General features: G+C 37.6%; 1 protein-coding gene across 5 annotated transcripts in view; it reads right to left on the bottom strand.

Moving 5' to 3' along the window:
- CCNT1 (cyclin T1) overlaps nt 1-16,358 on the bottom strand; it is a 38,192-nt gene extending 21,834 nt beyond the window's left edge. Inside the window, exons 1-5 of one of the 5 annotated variants that reach the window (XM_019934519.3) lie at nt 15,327-16,358; nt 11,695-11,776; nt 5,153-5,281; nt 2,985-3,045; nt 1,304-1,366 (exon numbers count right to left, since the gene is read on the bottom strand). In XM_019934519.3, the coding sequence (XP_019790078.1) occupies nt 1,304-1,366; nt 2,985-3,045; nt 5,153-5,281; nt 11,695-11,776; nt 15,327-15,487 (496 nt within the window). In that variant the 5' untranslated portion in view covers nt 15,488-16,358. Of the gene's footprint in view, nt 1-1,303; nt 1,367-2,984; nt 3,046-5,152; nt 5,282-11,694; nt 11,777-15,101; nt 15,255-15,326 lie in introns of those variants that run through there. The other 4 variants (XM_019934517.3, XM_073788745.1, XM_019934518.3 and 1 more) reach the window with 4 other exon arrangements.
- Nucleotides 16,359-20,003: the final 3,645 nt, after the last annotated feature.

Below are 20,003 nucleotides of genomic sequence, written 5' to 3'. Positions count from 1 at the left end.
TTATTCATATATATTACAATTTTTAAAATTCCTCCTTCGGGCTTCCCTGGTGGCGCAGTGGTTAAGAATCGCCTGCCGATGCAGGGGACACGGATTCGAGCCCTGGTCTGGGAAGTTCCCACATGCCGCGGAGCAACTAAGCCCACGCGCCACAGCTACTGAGCCTGTGGTCCAGAGCCCGCGAGCCACAATTCCTGAAGCCCGGACACCTAGAGCCCGTGCTCTGCAACAAGAGAAGCTACCGCAATGAGAAGCCCACACACCGCAACGAAGAGTAGCCCTCGCTCACCGCAACTAGAGAAAGCCCGCACACAGCAACAAAGACCCAATGCAGCCCAAAAAATAAAATAAATTAAAAATAAATAAATAAACAAATAAAAATTCCTCCTTCAAATAAAATGCTCTGGGTAACAAAGCAAATTTTAACCTTCCTTAGATTAAATATTAGCATTTATCCATCTCTGTTAGTGTAAACCTTTCAAAATATAAGAACTCAGGGAAAATTGAGTTTTCAGATGAAACACACAAATAAGGCCAATTGTCAATCAGTTAAGTCTACAAAACGAAAAATGGCATTTAAACGCACAATGGTGTCTAGATAGCCTTGATACTACTATTTAAATAAATAAGAGCTAGGTTTTGTGCAATTACAGCTACTAAAGTTAAATCGGAATAAAAACCAAGTCCTGAGCTTCCCTGGTGGCGCAGTGGTTGAGAGTCCGCCTGCCGATGCAGGGGACACGGGTTCGTGCCCCGGTCTGGGAAGATCCCACATGCCGCGGACCGGCTGGGCCTGTGAGCCATGGCCGCTGAGCCTTCGTGTCCGGAGCCTGTGCTCCACAACGGAAGAGGCCACAATAGTGAGAGGCCCGCGTACCACAAAAAAAAAAAAAAAAAAAGTCCTGCCAGGGAATTAACAAAGATGAAAATAAGTTCAAATAAATTCTAGATGACCCTCTGGGTGGCCTTAAGAGTGCCTAGGACAATCAACCCTAGAATCAAATTAACCCCCAAGACATCCTTAAAATTGCTGTTAGATACTTATGATTTGATGACATTTCAAAATCTGCCCCCAGCTTTGACAAACATCCATAAGAAACTAACTCTCTTTATCTGGAGATCACCTAAAAACATTGTAAGAACCCAACAGAAAAACTCCAACCACTCATTTTGATTTAAGCCAGGTAGGTTTTTTAGTTTAAATTTTGGCCAAAGCAGCTGTGTTCTGTATTTGTCCAGAGCAAATCTTAGCCTCTAAATGGTAAAACAATTTAAGACAGCATCTCAAGTTGGGATTCCTTACCTCGAACAAGTTGAGTGCACTTTACCACATGTGTATGTGGGTGATCAATTGTTAGTTCAAAGCCTAAAAAAAAAAAGGTAACTGGTTAAAAAGCTAAAGATACTCAAAATATCTTATATTTCTTTTATCCGAGTCATCATTGAAGGCCTCCCTCATTTTCTGGTCCCAAACCTGACGTTTAGAGGCTAAGAGAGTCAAAGTATGGAGCACACTCTTCTTTAAGATTATCTTCAAAGGTGCTTATGTTTTGAGCTAGAAGGCACCACTCAGATAATAAAGCTAATGCAGTCTCAAGATCCCTGAGCTACCAAAAACTTCTAAACACAAAACATTTTCTTAGGGACAACAGAATATAATACATGGTTGGAAGAAGCAATTACTCATGTAATAATTATCTTCGAAAGCTTAACCTTGAGAAAACATTTTGAAACCTATTCCTCTCTTACCTCAGTTTTGTCCCTTTTCATCATCTCAATTACTGTAAGTACTGATCATTTTATCTAACTCTAAATGATCTTTACCAAAATTACTTAAGGAAGATCGGTATGTCTACAAAAATTTTCAATGAAGTTTCTCTTTTTGAGTATATAAATTAAATTTTTCAATGAAATTTCTCTTTTCGAGTATGCAAATAAAATTTTCCAGTACAAGTAAGGAAATTCTAGGGAATTCCCTGGCTGTCCAGTGGTTAGGACTTGGCACTTTCTTCTACAGAGGGCCTGGGTTCAATCCCTGGTCGGGGAACCAGAATCCCACAAGTTGCGTGCCGCAGCCAAAAAATTTAAAAAATAAAAATAAAGTCTGAGACAAACTGATTAAAATAAAAAAGAAAGAAAAAAAATTCTATTGAGAAATTTACTTGATGCAAATTATTCTAAAAGTATAATTGATTCTTGCTAATTAGATCTTACTGGTTTCCACATTAAAATATTAATAAAAGTTTACTCCACCAGAAAAATATCATTGTCCCCTAAAATATGGTTACCTTGAAGAAAACTAATTTAAAGTAAAAATTTGCAGAAACTAACTTCAGAGACAAACTTTGAAGAATTCACTGTATGTTTTGTACATGCAAAAATACAGCCCTACCAGTAACTTTCCAACATAACTCACGAAATACTCCCCTACCTAAAGAGAAAAATGATAGCCCAAAAGAACTAGAAAATCTTTATTTTCCATATTTGCTAAGCTTTTAAAGGCAGTCTCTTTGATGAAAATAATAGATAATAGCAGAACATCATCAGATCTTTAGCCCATCAACTGCTATAGCTTGAATTCCTCCACCTCCACTCCACTGTTCTGAACACTGATTATCAATTTTAAAAACAAATGCTGTTATCTAAATATAATGACAAGCAGACTATAAAAATCCATGGAAGAAAAAAAAGTTGTTTAGATAGTTTCTGCCATTATTTATCACAAAGTTAAAAACTGCCAAATCTTAACAAGCAAATCATGAATCCTAGAATATAAAACAAACAAACAAAAAACCCCTGCTAACTGCTATTTCAAAGGTCAGCCGTGCCTGCATTCTCTCTGTAGTATAAGCCAGGGTTAAATGACCTCTAAAATGTGCAAAAACCTTCCCAAGAAATTCTCTTCCTATTTCCTATTTTGCAAATTTTAAAATCATTACATTATGTACATATTTCTTTAATGTTTTAAAGGAAAATAAACTTACCTAAAGTCTGCAGAATTATGCTTTCTAATATCACCAGATCTTGAACTTGTTGCAGGTAAGCCTGCAGGTGAGAAGACAAATTATTCCCCAAAAAGATACAATATATAATATATAAAGTGTAGGCAAATTCTAACAACCTTCAAGGGAAATCAAAGCCTCAAAAGGCAAGGGTGGGGTTATGAGGGAGAGTAGGAACTGAAATTAACCCTTATTCCTAACAGATTCTCCTTAAAAAAAAAAAAAAAAGTGGTATAGTGAGAGATGTCACTTTATTTATAAATGGCTACAGAAAAAGCACCAGAGATCTAGTTCATTTTCAGACTGACATTTTAGGTTCTAAAGTTCGTATGATGTAGACAGAATCCTACAGGCAATAGGCAATCTCAAACATTTGACTCCTGTTAAACCTTCCTTTTGGAGTAATGCTAGATTTTTAAAATTCATAAATGGGTTCAAAGGAAAAGGGGACAAACAAAAAATTCTTTCAGATTTGTACTGGCCATTACTGTAGCCACTATCCACACATGGCTATCGAGCACTTGAAATGTGTTATGAGTGTAGAATACACACTGAATTGTGAAGACTTAGTTAAGAAATAATAATGTAAACCACTTCATTAATAATGTTTTAAAATTGATTATATGCTGAAATGACTATATTTTGGGGTTAAAGAAAATAATATATAAAATATAACATATTAAAATTAATCTTAATTTTTTAAGTAAAGATTTTTATATAAAGCTTAATGAAAAGTTTAAAATATTTAATTACATATGTGACTTCCCCTATATTTCTATTGGACAGCACTGGTCTAGAACTCTAGGAGAATGAGATTTGAGCCAGGAGTTAAGAGACTTACGTTGCTGCTAACTTTCCACTGAACTTTATGACCCTGAATAAGTCCAGTAAGGACTTAAACTATGCTAGTTCCCCTTTCCATATAGTGAAGAAAGTATATTCTCCTAGTCACCTCATAAGAGAGACTCAGGTGAGAAGTCATGTAAATATACTTGAAAGAAAAAAAAATAAAGTAGGGATTTTATTTTTTGTTTTATTTTGTTAAAATAAAATTTTATTTGGTCAATTCTATAGACCAGTGGCAGTTAGTAGTCTCTAACGTAAATAAAAGTCCAGACCAACAGCTCTTCAACAAAACTACTGGTGCAGCCCAAAGAGAAAACAAAGTAAGTCAAGACACTACTATGCAAAACACTTAATTTACATAATAAGGGGCTATTATCAAAACAAACCGTCCCCACAACCACTTTGCCCAATATGATCAGAAGAACACACAATTCCACTTAATTTGATAATGGATGACTCATGCACCCACTGTAACAGACAAATAATCTAGTAACAGAAATCCATAATTTTTCTCCAAACTCATCATTCCCCAATCACTGATTTCTAAAGCCAGGAGAGTTTCCCTTCTTTAGAAGGTCAAGGAAGGATGGAAAGGGAAAAAAAGCTATATGTATACACATAGGATAAAGGTGTGGAAGAATATATATCTGAACTGTAATCAGCAGTATCCTCCTAGGAGAAGGAGGGGAGATGAGCTTTACCTTTGACTTTAAATGATTCTTTAGTATTTGGGTTCTTTTATAATGAGCATACTTGTAATTTCTTAAAAAGTTAAGCACACATGCACCAGTGACAAGATTCACTTAAAAAAAATTCATTAACAAAAAATCTAAAAGAATTTTCTTCATAGTGATATTATAGTGGTTAAAAGCTGGAAATTATCTTAAGAGAAAATGGTTAAAATATATGTATGTATATGACAAAATACGATATCAATATTTAAAGGAAGCAGAGAATTGATGGGAAAATATTTGGTATACAGTAAGTGAAAAAAGCAGGTATAAAATATATACATGTGTAGCTACTCATAGAAAAGAAGCTGGAAATACTGGTTCATTTATATATCTGTGGTACAAATTACATCTAGGTAATATATTTTCTTCTTTTTCTGCATTTTCCAATTTTACCAGAATGAATACAATTAACTTTTGCCATAAATTTCTGTGATGTTTTTGTTAAGGAAAAAACAAACACTAAAACTTCCTTTAACAGCCCCAATTCAGACTTCAGTAAATCAAAGTTAAAAAACTAAGTTATGATCAAAATAAATTAAGAAAAACAGATGTGTGTAATTAATCCCCTACCTCACTCCTAGTATCAGGAAGTGATTCCTGTGGATGGAGACAAGCATGTGCTACCTTGATGACGTGTTCCAATTTTTTGGGCTGCTCCTCTACTTTGGCTGCTAAAAATAAGGCTGCTGGAGCCACAGACTGGATGAAGAGAAAATAAATCACATTTATTATTTGTTTATTTCTAGAGTAAGGTAGATCTAAAAAAGAACTAAGTCTTAAACCAACTTCTTTGCTTACCTCAACTTCGTCACCTCTTGTTTATGCTTTCTCCTCCTCTACTTAATTATCTTCTCCTCTCCTATCCATTAACCACGTCCACTTCTGAAAACCAATCCTTCAACAAACTCTCATTAAAAGCTACCTATTCAAGAAACCACTAGATGTAAATAGACAGCTTTCTATTTAAAATGAGATTATTAAGTTTTATCAAAGCACTCTATATACTTTTTTTAAAGGAGTAAACTGAAATGTCCAGAATCAGCAAATCCATGGAGACAGAAGTAGATTAGTGGTTGCCGGGGGCTGGGAGAAGAGAGGAATGGGAGTGACTGCTAAAGCATGAGGGGTTTCTTTCTGGGGTGATGTAAATGCTCTGAAATTAGATCATGGTGATGGTTGCCCAACTCTGAATATACTAAGAACCAGTGAATTGTACACCCAAAGGAGGAAATTTATTGTATGCGAATTACCTCAATTATACTTACATATGGAGAGGAGCACAAATCTTTAAAAAAGAATTCAAAGTATAGTATTATATTCAACAGCTTATAAGTAGAAGGTACTTAGAGGGGGAAAAAAAAAGTCAAGCCAGGGAATTCCCTGGCGGTCCAGTGGTTAGAACTTGGCACTCTCACTGCCAGGACCGGGGTTCCATCCCTAGTTGGGGAACTAAGATACTGTAAGCCTCGAAGCACAGCCAAAATAAAAAAGTCAAGCCAATACACAAGCAGACAGAAAACTCAGACACTAAACAAGAAATTAGAGCAATAGGACATAAACATAGCCTGGTGATCTGGGAAACCTCAGGAAGCACAACGTCTCTAGAACCTTAAGAATATTTCAGTGAATCAAAGATGGCAATGGCATGAACTACAATTCACCAGGAGTTAAAGAAAGCAATAAATAATTTTATAAAAGTGAAATACCTATTTACTGAGTAGAACTGACATGCATTCTAACACTTATTTGTATCCCTGCAGTTATCTGTTATACTTTGCTAGAATAGATTTTTCTCCACAAATTCAATTCAGAGTAACAATTCTCTTCCTTCATATTTGTTGCAGTTATATATGGAGCTTGCTACATATATTCTACTAGACCTTAGGATAAACAAAGAAAAACCAGAGGAAAATGGGCACGAACAAATGTGTGAGAAATCGGGGCATAAAGCACATTTTGAACACTAAACTGAGTAGTTTAGTTAAAAGATATAAATAAAGTGATGTGGGACACAAAAGATTTTTAAGAAGAGAGTGACACTACAGATTTTAGATAAAAAAATGCAGAGTTTAAGAAATATTTGGAAAGGTTAATCCAGTGGTAGGTGGTACTAAAAGGAAAGGATAGATACATTAAAAGTTAATTTTATTAAAGAGAAAATTTTAATAATACAGGCAGGGACTTCCCTGGTGGCACAGTAGTTAAGACTCCGTGCTCCCAATGCAATGGGCCCAGGTTCGATCCCTTGTCGGGGAACTAGAGCCCACATGCATGCCCCAACTAAGGAGGCTGCCTGCCACAACTAAGTAAGACCCGGCACAACCAAATAAATGAATAAAATAAACAAATAAATATTAAAACAACAATAATGATAACACAGGCATTAGGAAATAAAGTTTAGAGTAGGCACTAGCAGTAGAAATAAAGTAAAAAAGAAACCCAGCTTTCACCTTGGAAAACAAATAGGTTTTCAGTAAATATATGTATTTGCATACAGAGAAAAAAATTCTAATGGAATATACACCAAAACGTTAACAGGATTATCTCTGAACACCGAGTTATAGGGAAACCATCACTTTCTCCTTTAATCTGTCCTCTTTCAATTTTTTTTTTTTTTTTGGCTGCATTGGGTCTTTGTGGCTGCACATGGGCTTTTTTCTCTAGTTGTGGTGAGCAAGGGCTACTCTTCGTTGCGGTGCACAGGCTTCTCATTGCGCTGGCTTCTCTTGTTGTGGAGCATGGGCTCAGTAGCTGTGGCACACGGGCCAGTAGTTGTGGCTCGTGGGCTTTAGAACGCAGGCTCACTAGTTGTGGCGCACAGGCTTAGTTGCTCCGTGGCAATGTGGGATCTTCCAGGCCAGGGATCGAACCCACATCCCCTGCATTGGAAGGTGGATTCTAAACCACTGCACCACCAGGGAAGTCCCTGTCCTCTTTTAACTTTATGATGACAATATATATTTATAGGGGAAGAAAAAATGGTACCACTATAAAAATTAACGGGACTTTATAACTGATTGGACACAGGGGAAAAGGAAAAGGACAACTCAGAGACAACACTTAAGATTTTAAGCCTACAACTTTGCTTTCAAGAGGCTAAAAATATATTTGAAAGAATCTAACTAAAATATGATATACAAACAATGGCTTACAAGGCAAGATAATATCTGTTAAGTGAAAGACCACAAGAGATAAATTTCAACCTCCTTTTTGTCCAATCAACCATATAAATACTCATAGCTCCTCATGGAATCATATACCAAGCTAGCTTATCAAACTATTTTCCCATCAAAGGCAGTTTCCCAGAGGAATTCCAGGTAGGAGTATAAGATTTTCTCCATTTTAAAAGAACAATAATAATGCTAGCTAATACTTATTTGTTTGCTATATGCAGACACTTTGTAAATTAATTCACCTATATCCTACTAACTACTCTATGAGGTAGGCACTATTATTGACCCCAAAGAGATGAGAAAACTGAGGCGTATGGTAACTTGCTCAAAGGCATATAGCTGGTAGGCAGTACAGCAAGGATCCGCATCCAGACAAGTCTGACTCCAGAGCCCATCCTCTTAACCACTAAACTTGACCTTTTAAGAGTCAGCTAATGAGAATAATATACACCCAAATTTGTCAGCTATTAAAAGACAACACCTGTATATCAAATATTATAAAATACAGAATAAATACACACACACCAAGTTGCTCACCACTACTTTTACATTCCCCCACTTGAAAACTTTTAGGACAGTACATACAGAAATTCAATTAATGAGGTTGAATTTCTTCTCAAAAAGAGAGTAAATGCAATGCCAGGATTTAAGTGAGAATAAACCAGTCATTTAATCATGTCTGCTAAGAAATAAAGTTTATGTCAATCAAAAGACAGCTTCTCTACCTTCCAAGGTATTGGAAATGAATGATGGTTATGTATATATAATGCAAAAAGTAATCATGCTGCAAACCTCAGACTTTTGTGCTTTACTTTATGTTATACCTCAACAAAAATTTTAAAATTTTTTTAAAAAGGCAAGAACTCTAGGCTTGAAAACACTATAAACGAAGAGTTACAACAAAACGAAAAAAGTATTCACAGCACATGACATATGGCTCTGATATATAAAGAGCTCATTTAAATGAGAAAATCAAAAAAAATAAAACAGGGGCAAAAAGAAACAACAGATAATTCTTCAATTTCACAAGAACAATGACCAATAGGCATCAGAAGTTCAACTTCACTAATTGAAGAAATGTAAATTAAGAAAATAACTTAGGGCTTCCACTATCTTGCTCACCACTCTAGCCCTAGTGCTTGACAAGTAGTTAGAACTTAATATTTCTTGAAATAATGAGTATTTGTTGTTAGTGAGGATGCAGAGGAAAGAACCCTCCCCCACAGTGCTAGAAACAATGTATGTTGACATAATCTTTCAGTAGAGCAAACTGACACAAAAAAACTTTTAAATGCATACCCTTGGACACAGCAATTCCACCTATAGGAATTTATAAAATAGTCATATAAATGCATGATATATGTACCAGACTAACTTATGTAACATTATTTATAATACAATAAACTATAAACAACCCCAATATCCACCAATAGAGAGCTGGTAAAATAAATTATAGTAACTACTCAAATAAATACTATGTGGCCACTTAAAATGAGAAACCAATAAGAAAATGTCCAATACATACATACTGTTAAGCAATAAAGGCAATTGTGTAAGAGTGGTACAGTAAGAAGTGATTTTTATAGAAATCCATAAATGCTGGTACTATATGCACAGAAAAATGTCTGAGACACTATTACCAAAATGTTTATCAACGGTTACTACTTCTGGAGGATGGGATTACAGAAGAGCTTTCACTTTCTGCCTTACACATTTCTGTACTGTTTTAATTTTTACCATGAGCACCTACTACCTTTGTAATAAGAAAAAATAACAAGAAAAATGTATGAGCACTTCACACTACATACTACATTTCAATGCCACAACAATGTATTAAGTCCCCTCAAATTTGAATTTGGACTCATCACAGCTAAACTCTTAGAATTAACATACTAAAGGAGTGATATTTTTCATCTGTTAATTCCAGAATGTGCCTAAAATCAATTCTCTAAAGAGGACCAATAACCTCAAACTAAAAGAATCACTGGGGCTTCCCTGGTGGCGCAGTGGTTTAGAGTCTGCCTGCTGATGCAGGGGACGCACGTTCGTGCCCCGGTCCGAGAAGATCCCACATGCTGCGGAACGTCTGGGCCCATGAGCCATGGCCGCTGAGCCTGCGCGTCCAGAGCCTGTGCTCCGCAACGGGAGAGGCCACACAGTGAGAGGCCCGCGTACCGCAGAAAAAAAAAACAAAAAACATTGCATTTTGGAAAAGGTCATAAACTCCAGAAGAATCTCTTTATATTGGATAATTACCAGATCATTCATTCATTCAACAAGTTTACTGAAAGTGCTTTAGAGGATACACAGAAAAGTGAGTCTCTGTCCTTGCTAAGATAAATGCATAGAAAATAAAACAAGATATAATTTAAAAGGTAAAAATAGGGGAAATATACATACACACACACATACATATGCATAGAGTGGACAAATTGATTTGAGATGTAGTTCACCCTGGATTTCAAACCCTTACCATAATAAAAGAAATGTAGAAAACTTTCATAATGGGCAAGACAACTTATGGACTTCCTCTTCAAATTCCATTCTTTATCCACTACTTTCTATTCTAGAGCTATCAGACAGCCTCATTAAATGCTTCTCTCTCTCTTATTAAGAGTGTGTTCCTTGCAATCAGAGGAGGTAGGGAGGTTAAGGGTAGGAGACAGCCCAACTGATTGAATAATCAGCAAAAATTGGGAATAGTTAATCCACACTCTAAAGGGTTTCCTGTGCAATTATTCCCAATACTGAGTCCACCAATATCTTACAAGAGCAATATCTAACTTTCCAGTTTCTCTTCCTATGGCATAAAAATTCAAAACCTATCATCCTGGGACTTCCCTGGTGGCACAGTGGTTAAGAATCTGCCTGCCAATGCAGGGGTCATGGGCTTGAGCCCTGGTCCGGGAAGATCCCACATGCGGTGGAGCAACTAAGCCCGTGCACAACTACTGAGCCTGTGCTCTAGAGCCCACGAGCCACAACTACTGAAGCCCGGGCACCTAGAGCCCGTGCTCCACAACAAGAGAAGCCATCGCAACGAGAAGCCCACACACCGTAACGAAGAGTAGCCCCCGCTCGCCACAACTAGAGAAAGCCTGAGCGCAGCAATGAAGACCCAATGCAGCCAAAAATAAATAAATTTATTTAAAAAAAAAAAAAACTATCATCCTAAGGAAAAGTCTGAAACACCTTTTCTCAAAACGTAACCTTTTCTTAAAAAAATAATGAAATATTTGACTCACAAATCCATATGAAGTGTTCAAGTTTAGCCCTATTACCTTGTGATTTTATTAAACAAATATAAGCTTACCTGCAACTGGGATATCACTATGCACTCGCTTCCAAGTCATTTACAATAATGTTAAATAGGACCATTTCAGGTAGCAAAACTGAAAATAGCACTATTTACAATTCTGTCCAGAAAAAAAAAAATCCCTTTATTACTATTATTTTCTTTTTTCTGTCTTAAAAGTCATCCCCCAGTTATCACATAACACACCTTCCCCTTCCAACTGGTCATTGATGGGAATTTTATCAAAGGTTTTTAGAAAATGTAAATGACTTAACATTCACTTGTTTTCCTGTGCCCATATTATTATTAAACATTTCAAAAATCACACTTAAATTAAGTGTAATGCTACCCCCCTTTAATGCTACTCTCCCAATCCAAAAACGTTAAGTTTAAATGTTCAATAATCTATTTTATTAGAGAATCCACCTACTCTAAGGATGCACTAAAGCTAAACAACTAGCTAGACACTTCACAGGAAAACTAGAAGGCTGGATTCAGAACAGCAGTGTGACACATAATGAAAGTGATCAATCATAAGCTCTAAACTTCAAATCCCAGTTCAGCAGCAAAGATCAACCATAAAAGAAATATGAAGTTGAGATTAATCACAAAAGGATTACACCATATATAAAAATTATACTTACATTTCGATGGAACTGTGTAAAGGACTGAATCATGTAGAATCGATGCATGTACACTATAGCAGTGTTGATGGTCAATTGTGAGCTAAAATGTTCAAGTTAAGGTCCCAAAACAGACGGGCAGTACAATTCCCAAAAATACAACCTCTATATCCTCCCAGAAGGACCATGCAGCCAAGCACAGTGGATGCCCCTAAATGAAAATCATACTTACCTCTCAGGGGTGTGGAGAAAGGGACACCTCCTACACTCTTAGTGGAAATGCAAATTGATGCAGCCGCTATGAAAAATAGTATGGAGGTTCCTTAAAAAACTAAAAATAGGGACTTCCCTGGTGGAGCAGTGGTTAAGAATCCGCCTCCCAATGCAGAGGACACTGGTTCGAGCCCTGGTCCAGGAAGATTCCCACATGCCGTGAAGCAATTAAGCCCGTGTGCCACAACTACTGAGCCTGCGCTCTAGAGCCCATGAGACACAGCTACTGGGCCCATGCACCACAACTACTGAAGCCCGTGCACCTAGAGCCCGTGCTCCGCAACAGGAGAAGCCAGCGCAATGAGAAGCCTGCACACCTCAACGAAGAATAGCCCCCACTCGCCGCAACAAGGGAAAGCCCGCACGCAGCAACGAAGACCCAACACAGCCAAAAATAAATAAATAAAATAAATAAATTTTAAAAAAAAAAGAAAGAAAAGGTGCATGCACCCCAATGCTCATAGCAGCACTATTTACAATAGCCAAGGCATGGAAACAACCTAAATGTCCATCAACAGATGAATGGATAAAGACGATGTAGTGTATATATACAGAATGGAATACTACTCAGCCATAAAAAAAGAATGAAATAATGCCATTTGCAGCAACATGGATGGACCTAGAGATTATCATACTAAGTCAGTCAGAAAGAGAATGACAAATACCATATGATATCACTTAAATGTGGAATCTAAAATATGACACAAATGAACTCATTTATGAAACAGAAACAAACTCACAGACCCAAAAATCAAACTTATGGTTACCAAAGGGGGAAAAGGGATAAATTAGGAGTTTGGGATTAGCAGATACAAATGACTATATATATAATAAACAACAAGGTCCTACTGTATAGCACAGGGAACTATATTCAATATCCTGTAATAAACCATAATGGAAAAGAATATGAAAAAGAATATGTAGGGAATTCCCTGGCAGTCCAGTGGTTAGGACTCAGTGCTTTCACTGCCGTGGGCCTGGGTTCAATCACTGGTCGGGGAACTAAGTGCCCACAAGCTGTGTGGTGTGGCAAAAAAAAAAAAAAAGACTATGTATATATATGTATAACTGAATCACTTTGCTGTACACCTGAAACTAACATAACGTTGTACATCTATACTTCAACTTTAAAAAAAAAAAGAAAATCATACTTTCCTCTAAGAATTAAAAAGCAAATCTGTTCTTTCATCAATTAACTTCCAATTGACACTTAACACACTGTCTTATATGTAACAGATATTCACTATAAAGTTGCTGAATTAATAAACAAGCAAAGCTTCTCAGCATGTGGATCAAGAAGGAATATGAACAAAACTATGTAAGACCTAAACCTGTTACTTGCCTACTGAAAATCCTGCCAAGGTGATATCCTTGCACAGGATATCTCTTCAAATGATTTACAACACTCTCCCTGATCTGCCCCCTAGGTATGTCTCCACTTATCTCCTCACCTTCTAAGCTCCAGCAATTACCTTTTCAGTTCTACTTCTCTCTGGCACTCATAAGGTGATCCCTGGGACCAGAAACACTATGATTTGATATTCATTCAGTGAGTTATTTGATACTCACTAAAAAGAAAAACATTTTTTCTGCTTTTAATTTTTAAAGAGCTCCATTTCCAGTTATTACAAAATATTGGCTACAGTCCCTTGTTGTGCAATAAATCCTTATAGCCTAACTTACAGCCAGTAGTTTGCCCCTCCCTTCTGTCCCCACTGGTAACCACTAGCCTGTTCTCTATATCTGTGAATATGCCTTTTTGTTTTCACTAGTTTGTTGTATTTCTTAGGCTCCACATATAAATGATATCACACGATATTTGTCTTTCTCTGACTACTTCACTTAGTATAATCTCTAGGTCCATCCATGTTGCTGCAAATGGCATTATTTCATTCTTTTTTATGGCTGAGTAGTATTCCATTGTGTATATATACCACATCTTCTTTATCCATTCATCCTTCAATGAACATTCAGGTTGCTTCCATACCTTGGCAATTATAAATAATGCTGCTATGAACACTGGGGTGCATGTATATTTTCAAATATGTGTTTTTGTTTTTTTCAGATATATACCCACGTGTGGAATTGCTGGGTCAAACAGCAGTTCTATTTTTAGCTTTTTGAGAAACCTCCATACTGTTTTCCACAGTGACTGCACCAAGCTACACTCCCACCAACAGTGTACAAGGGTTCCCTTGAAAAGAGAAACTTTTGAATGTCTTATTATAAAGACCTCAGAAAACAATGTGGGATATACAGAGATGAGACAGTACCACAATGGCAACAACCTTAATAACACACATGTAAAAAGGCAAGTGCTAGGATGCACTGAAACAGGATTTAAAAAAAAAAGAAAAAGGTTTAACTCAGTACTGACTGGATGCTTAGGAAACAAACTGGATACAGGCACCAAAGAGGACACCACTTTCGAAGTGAGCACAACCTTAAGACACAAACATACAGCCAGCAACACATTTAAATGGAAGCTGCACCCAAGAATAAATTTTCATTTCCTGAGTGGAAAGAACTTTATATAGCTTTCTCTGCTACAAAATGAGTAGGTTTTCTGACAAACAAAAACACTTAAAAGGAAAAAAAAATTCACTAAATCTCTGAAATATGAGGAAAACGAATATACATTAGCACTCTGAGTAACTTTAAAACACAGTATTTTATAAAAGGTTTTTTAGAACATTAGATCTGTAGGTCTACATCCCTACAAATCTACACTGACATCCTTCCTTCCTCTGAAATGCTATAAAACTCTTAACAGTAGCTACTTTAACATATGAGTGCCAAGCATTGTGTTGGGCACAGAAATCAAATTCATGAGTTATCGCCCCCATTTTACAGACAAGAAAACCAAGAATTCGACAGGTTTCTTAAACAACTAGTAAGGGGAAGGAACGGATTTTAAGCCAAAGCTGGGGCATTAATTCTAGACCACTCTCTTTATAAGACCTTCAGGTATCGAAATTTCTCAAAACTCTCTTTACACACTAAGTTCAAGAGGCAGCCATCAACAGTGAAATCTCCACCAGATCCCTAGGGCATAGTAGAAAAGCAGAATCTCGAAGTCACCGGAGTAGGAGATCAGAACACACCGAAAACAGACTACGAGGAAGAGGAGTTAAAACACAAAGCGGAAAGGATACGCGTTCCCAGCAAGGTTGATGGCACGGGTGAGCGAGCGGGAAATTAACTCGGCCTCGCTTCCCTCCAGCGAACACTTAACTTCAGTTCGCCCCATCGTAGGCTCTCCTAACTAGACATCCAGTCCCTGCCCACCCTCTTCCCTTCTGTCTGACAGACCTTGAAGCCTGGACGCCCAAACAGGGCGGGACCTACTCCAAGGCCGAAGGCCTAGGCCGCAAGGATACACGTTAAGACGTTGGCCCATGTCCTGGAGCAGATTGGCCGCCTGCTGGCGATAAGAAAGTTCTTTATCGGGGTCCAGGCCAAAACGACGGGATGGGCTATTTTCCAGCTGTTCTCGAGTAAAATACCACCGTTTATTGTTGTTCTTTCTCTCTCCCTCCATAGTGCTTCAACCAAAAGGCAGCGGCGGCGGCTGCAAGCACTTCCCAGCGTCACCTAAGCGGCGACACACATCCGCTGTACGGAGACAACTGCGACGTGACAAACTTCCGCCAGGGGAGGACGGCTGGATTGTGACACGCTTCCGCCGACGGGTTGCTAAGTTAAAGAATCCACTTCCGGAACGGACCTCGGGTCACTCTGCAGCCGAGTTAACAGGCGGCAGGAAACACCTTGCGTCGAGGACACAGGCGCCAGTCATGTGACCCTTGAGAGGCAAGGTGCGGTTAGGAGTTCTCGTTCAAAAATAAACCACGTCTCTTCCCGCGAGAACTGGGTTCTGCCTTCGCGCGCTGAGCAGAGCTGAATGCGGCGTCCGCTCACGCGCCGCTGGGCGGTTCCTCGGAGAACTTCGCTTGTGACGTAGGTGACGGTATAAAACTGGGCAGATGGCGAACTTAACAGAGAAAAGGGGTGAGACTGTCAAAAACTGAGAAAAGTAATCAAAGAGAGTAGCCCTACCGTATATTAGAACATAAAGCAACCGGAAAGCTCTCGCACTGTTGGTAGCAGTATAAATTACCCATTTGAAAAGCCGCGTTGCAATATGTAGCTAAAGCCTTGAAAACATTCCTTCGCCACGGTGGCCAACTTAAAGGAATAAAATGAAATTAATGGAAATAATTTAGTGCTTACCACAATGCTGACTCAAATATACTATCTCATTTAATTGATACAACCCCAAGAGGTAGTGATATTTTAATCCCTATTTTACGAACGGGTGAACTCCTTCCGGGTGGAAAGCTTCCACTCCCACCCTGCGCATGCACAGATTTGTAAATTCCTGCCACCTGTCAAGATGAATCCCAGCTGTTTTGAGGGCTGTTTGATCCTAGGCAAGATACTTAACTTCTCTGTGCCTCTTGTAAATGGTGTAGTACATGTGGTTTAGTTTCTGAAAAGGTTTAAATGAAGATTTAATGAGTTTGAAGCATTTATATTAGTACTGGGCACGTAGAAAACATTCAGTAGATTTTCTCATAATATTTATTATATTATATTGAAGTTGATGGCAAGTACAATACTATCTTCATTTTTGTATCCCTAGCACCTACGCAGTCAGTCCTGGCCCTAGTAGTCAATAAGTGTTTGTCAAACAACTGCTCACAACAACCTACAGTAGAGAAACAGCCTTGGGAAGATTAAGTAGTTTGTCCTACACTACACCACTTATCAGTGTAGATTTTAAAATCAAGTCTGATTCCATTGTTCTTTCCATTCTAGCAAGCTGTACTCTTGCTTTTCTGGAACAGTCAATTCACCTTGATTAAATTTGGGTAATATTAGAATCTTTTGTCTTTTATAATAAATATTTTGAGTTTTGTCACTTCTAGACATGGCTGTTCCCACTCAGTTTGATTCTAATTCATTCTCAGAAGTATTTTCTTCCACTCCAGGCCCTCCTCTGCCATATACTGCCTATAATTAGCTTTAGCTCTGTTTTACTCTGTAAGAATTCAGGAAAAAATACTTCAAGTTATAACATTAAAAATATTATGATTTCAAACCTCTTCCATGACAGACTTTTTTCTTTTAATAGAAAAGCACGTTCTCAGTTATGTCATCATGAATTTTGTCTTTTAAACAGCCAAAATTATTTCTCCCAGACTCCTCTTGCCTATTTCTCTGACCTGTGTTTGTTTCTCCACTAAATCTCTTGGATTGATGACCCCATTTTGAATTTGCGATGGTGGCTGTGTACCAATCTTCCAAGAAAACGTTCTGGTATCTGACAGGCTTCAGGCAATGCAGCTGCTAGCCAATGGCTTGCTACCCTGCCATACAGAAAAGGGGGACCTGTGTAAATCAGAGAAAGGAAATATTCTTTGACTGAAGATGAAATTATTTGAAAGTAGGCAGCTGTGATTACATAATTGCTAAACATGAGTTTTTGATTCAGGTCTGGTTTCAAAGCCCAGCTATTCTTTTTTTTTTTTTAAACTATCTCAACCACTTTTAAGTGTATGGTTCAGTAGTGTCAACTATATTCACATTGTTAGGCAACAGGTATCTACAACTTTTTCTTTTTGCAAAACTGAAACTCTATACCCATTGAACTCCCCATTTCCGCCTACCCCCAGCCCTGACAACTCCCATTCTGCTTTCTGTTTCTTTGAGTTTGACTACTTTAGATATTTCGTATAAGTGGAATCATACAGTATTTGTCTTTCTGTGACTGGATTATTTCACTTAGTATAATGTCCTAAAATTTCCCAGTTACTGTATTAACTAGCTGTGTGATCATAAGGGTCATCCCGAACAGAACACCATCTGACATATGGTGGGTGTTCAATACATGCTTATTGTAAAAGATGTTAGCTTTCAGATACATTGCCCTTAAAGAACAATTGACAAAATCTTAGACCAGAGGAACTTTCCTGTCCTTTTTTAAAATTTTAAATAGGACTCCATTCCCTGTAACTCACACTTGTAAGGCTACTTATTCTGGGTACAGGATGATATTCCATGGTTTGATCTTTTTTGTTTTGTTTTGTTTTTCTTTTTTTTTTTTGTTTTGCTTGTGATGATATTCCATGGTTTGATCTTTTTTGTTTTGTGCTTGTGAATGTCATATTTCAGTCATGTCACACATTACCATTTACTACTTTTAAAACAGTTTCTCCCCAACATTCATATAGTCTCCAAACTAAAATATGAAAGGATGGTGTGCTATTCATAACTATCCCCAACTCCATGTTCAGTGATGTGTATATTTACATAAGTTTATTGTAAAATTTACTGATAGAAAGGATGTATAGCATGCAATTTACAAAAATTAAAATATACAATATTCTTTATCGTAAATTTCTCATAGCCAACTGATTCTCACAGAATGCTTTCATTGACTTTTGCCAAACTCTTGAATCAAGAACCAACCTATGATGCCATTTGACAAATGAATACAGGCATACCTTGAAGATATTGTGGGTTCAGTTCCAGACCACCACAATAAAGCGAATATTGCAATAAAGTGAGTCACACGAATATTTTGGTTTCCCAGTCATAAGAAGTTATGTGTACTGTAGTCTATTAAGTGTGCAATAGCATTATGTCTAGAAAACAATATACATACCTTAATTAAAAAATAGTTTGTTGCTAAAAAAATGCAAACTACCATCTTAATTAAAAAATATTTGGGGGGCTTCCCTGGTGGCGCAGTGGTTGAGGGTCTGCCTGCTAGTGCAGGGGACACGGGTTCAAGCCCTGGTCTGGGAGGATCCCACATGCCGCGGAGCAACTGGGCCCGTGAGCCACAGCTACTGAGCCTGCGCGTCTGGAGCCTGTGCTCCGCAACGAGAGAGGCCGTGATAGTGAGAGACCCGTGCACCGCGATGAAGAGTGGCGCTTGCCGCAGCTAGAGAAAGCCCTCGCACAGAAACGGAGACCCAACACAGCAAAAATAAATAAACTAAAGGATTTCATTAAAAAATATATATATATATATTTTGTTGTTAAAAAATGCTAACCACCATCTGAGCCTTCAGTGAGTTGTAATCTTTTTGCAATAGTAGCATCACTGACCACAGATCACTATAACAAATATAATAATAATGAAAAAGAAATATTGCGAGAATTACCAAAATGTGACACAGAAACACAAAGTGAGCAGATGCTGTTGGAAAAAAGTCTGAGCCAGTAGACTTGCTCAATGCAGTGTTGTCACAAACCTTCAATTTGTAAAAAACAGTATCTGCAAAGTGCAGTAAGGCAAAGTGCAGTAAAATGAGGGATGCCTGTATAGCTTTGATTTCTGCTTGACATTTTCATTTGCATTAATAAGATGAAAGTGAAACAATGAGACTTATGTTGGAACTTCACTTATTTGTTAGTGACTTGAGCAACATCTTTGCTGAATTGGATAACAGTTTTTGAATACTGCAAAAATATTTCAATTTTTTGTGCTTTTGACAATGTAATGGCTACAGATATGATACACTTTTAAACTTAATCTACATTATTAACATTTTCTTGATCACTTTCTTGACAATCAACAAAACAAATTAAGACCTTGTTTGTAGTATTTGCCAATTTCTATAGTATAAACTCTCCCACCATGGTAAATTTCAAACTACCAATATGACATCAGTGATCATGAAATTGGGAAGAGATGAACATACCATCACATAGTATTTCCTCCATACAGGTGCAATAGACAGGGACTTCTGGTTTCCCATCTGACATGTAAAGAGCTTGGAAATTATCACTCCTGTTCTCACAACAACAAAAAAACTGAACAAACTGAAAATCAATAACCCTTCTTAGAGCCATCAGAGAATTGAAGTGACAGGGCAAATCTCCACCACAAAAACTAGAGAGACAGGCAATATCAGAACAGGCAGAACACAGAATCATGGCTTACTAGGAGCAAAATCTACTACTGGAACCAGCAACTGACAGGAATACTTAAAGGGCAATTGACTAATTGGTGGAGACTGAACTAGATTGAAAGATTTTTTTAA

Source organism: Tursiops truncatus, chromosome 11 (genome assembly GCF_011762595.2).
Source record: "Tursiops truncatus isolate mTurTru1 chromosome 11, mTurTru1.mat.Y, whole genome shotgun sequence".
Classification (NCBI taxonomy): Eukaryota; Metazoa; Chordata; class Mammalia; order Artiodactyla; family Delphinidae; genus Tursiops; species Tursiops truncatus.
Note: the sequence above shows the minus strand (reverse complement) of the source record. Positions and strands in the feature narration are given on the sequence as shown.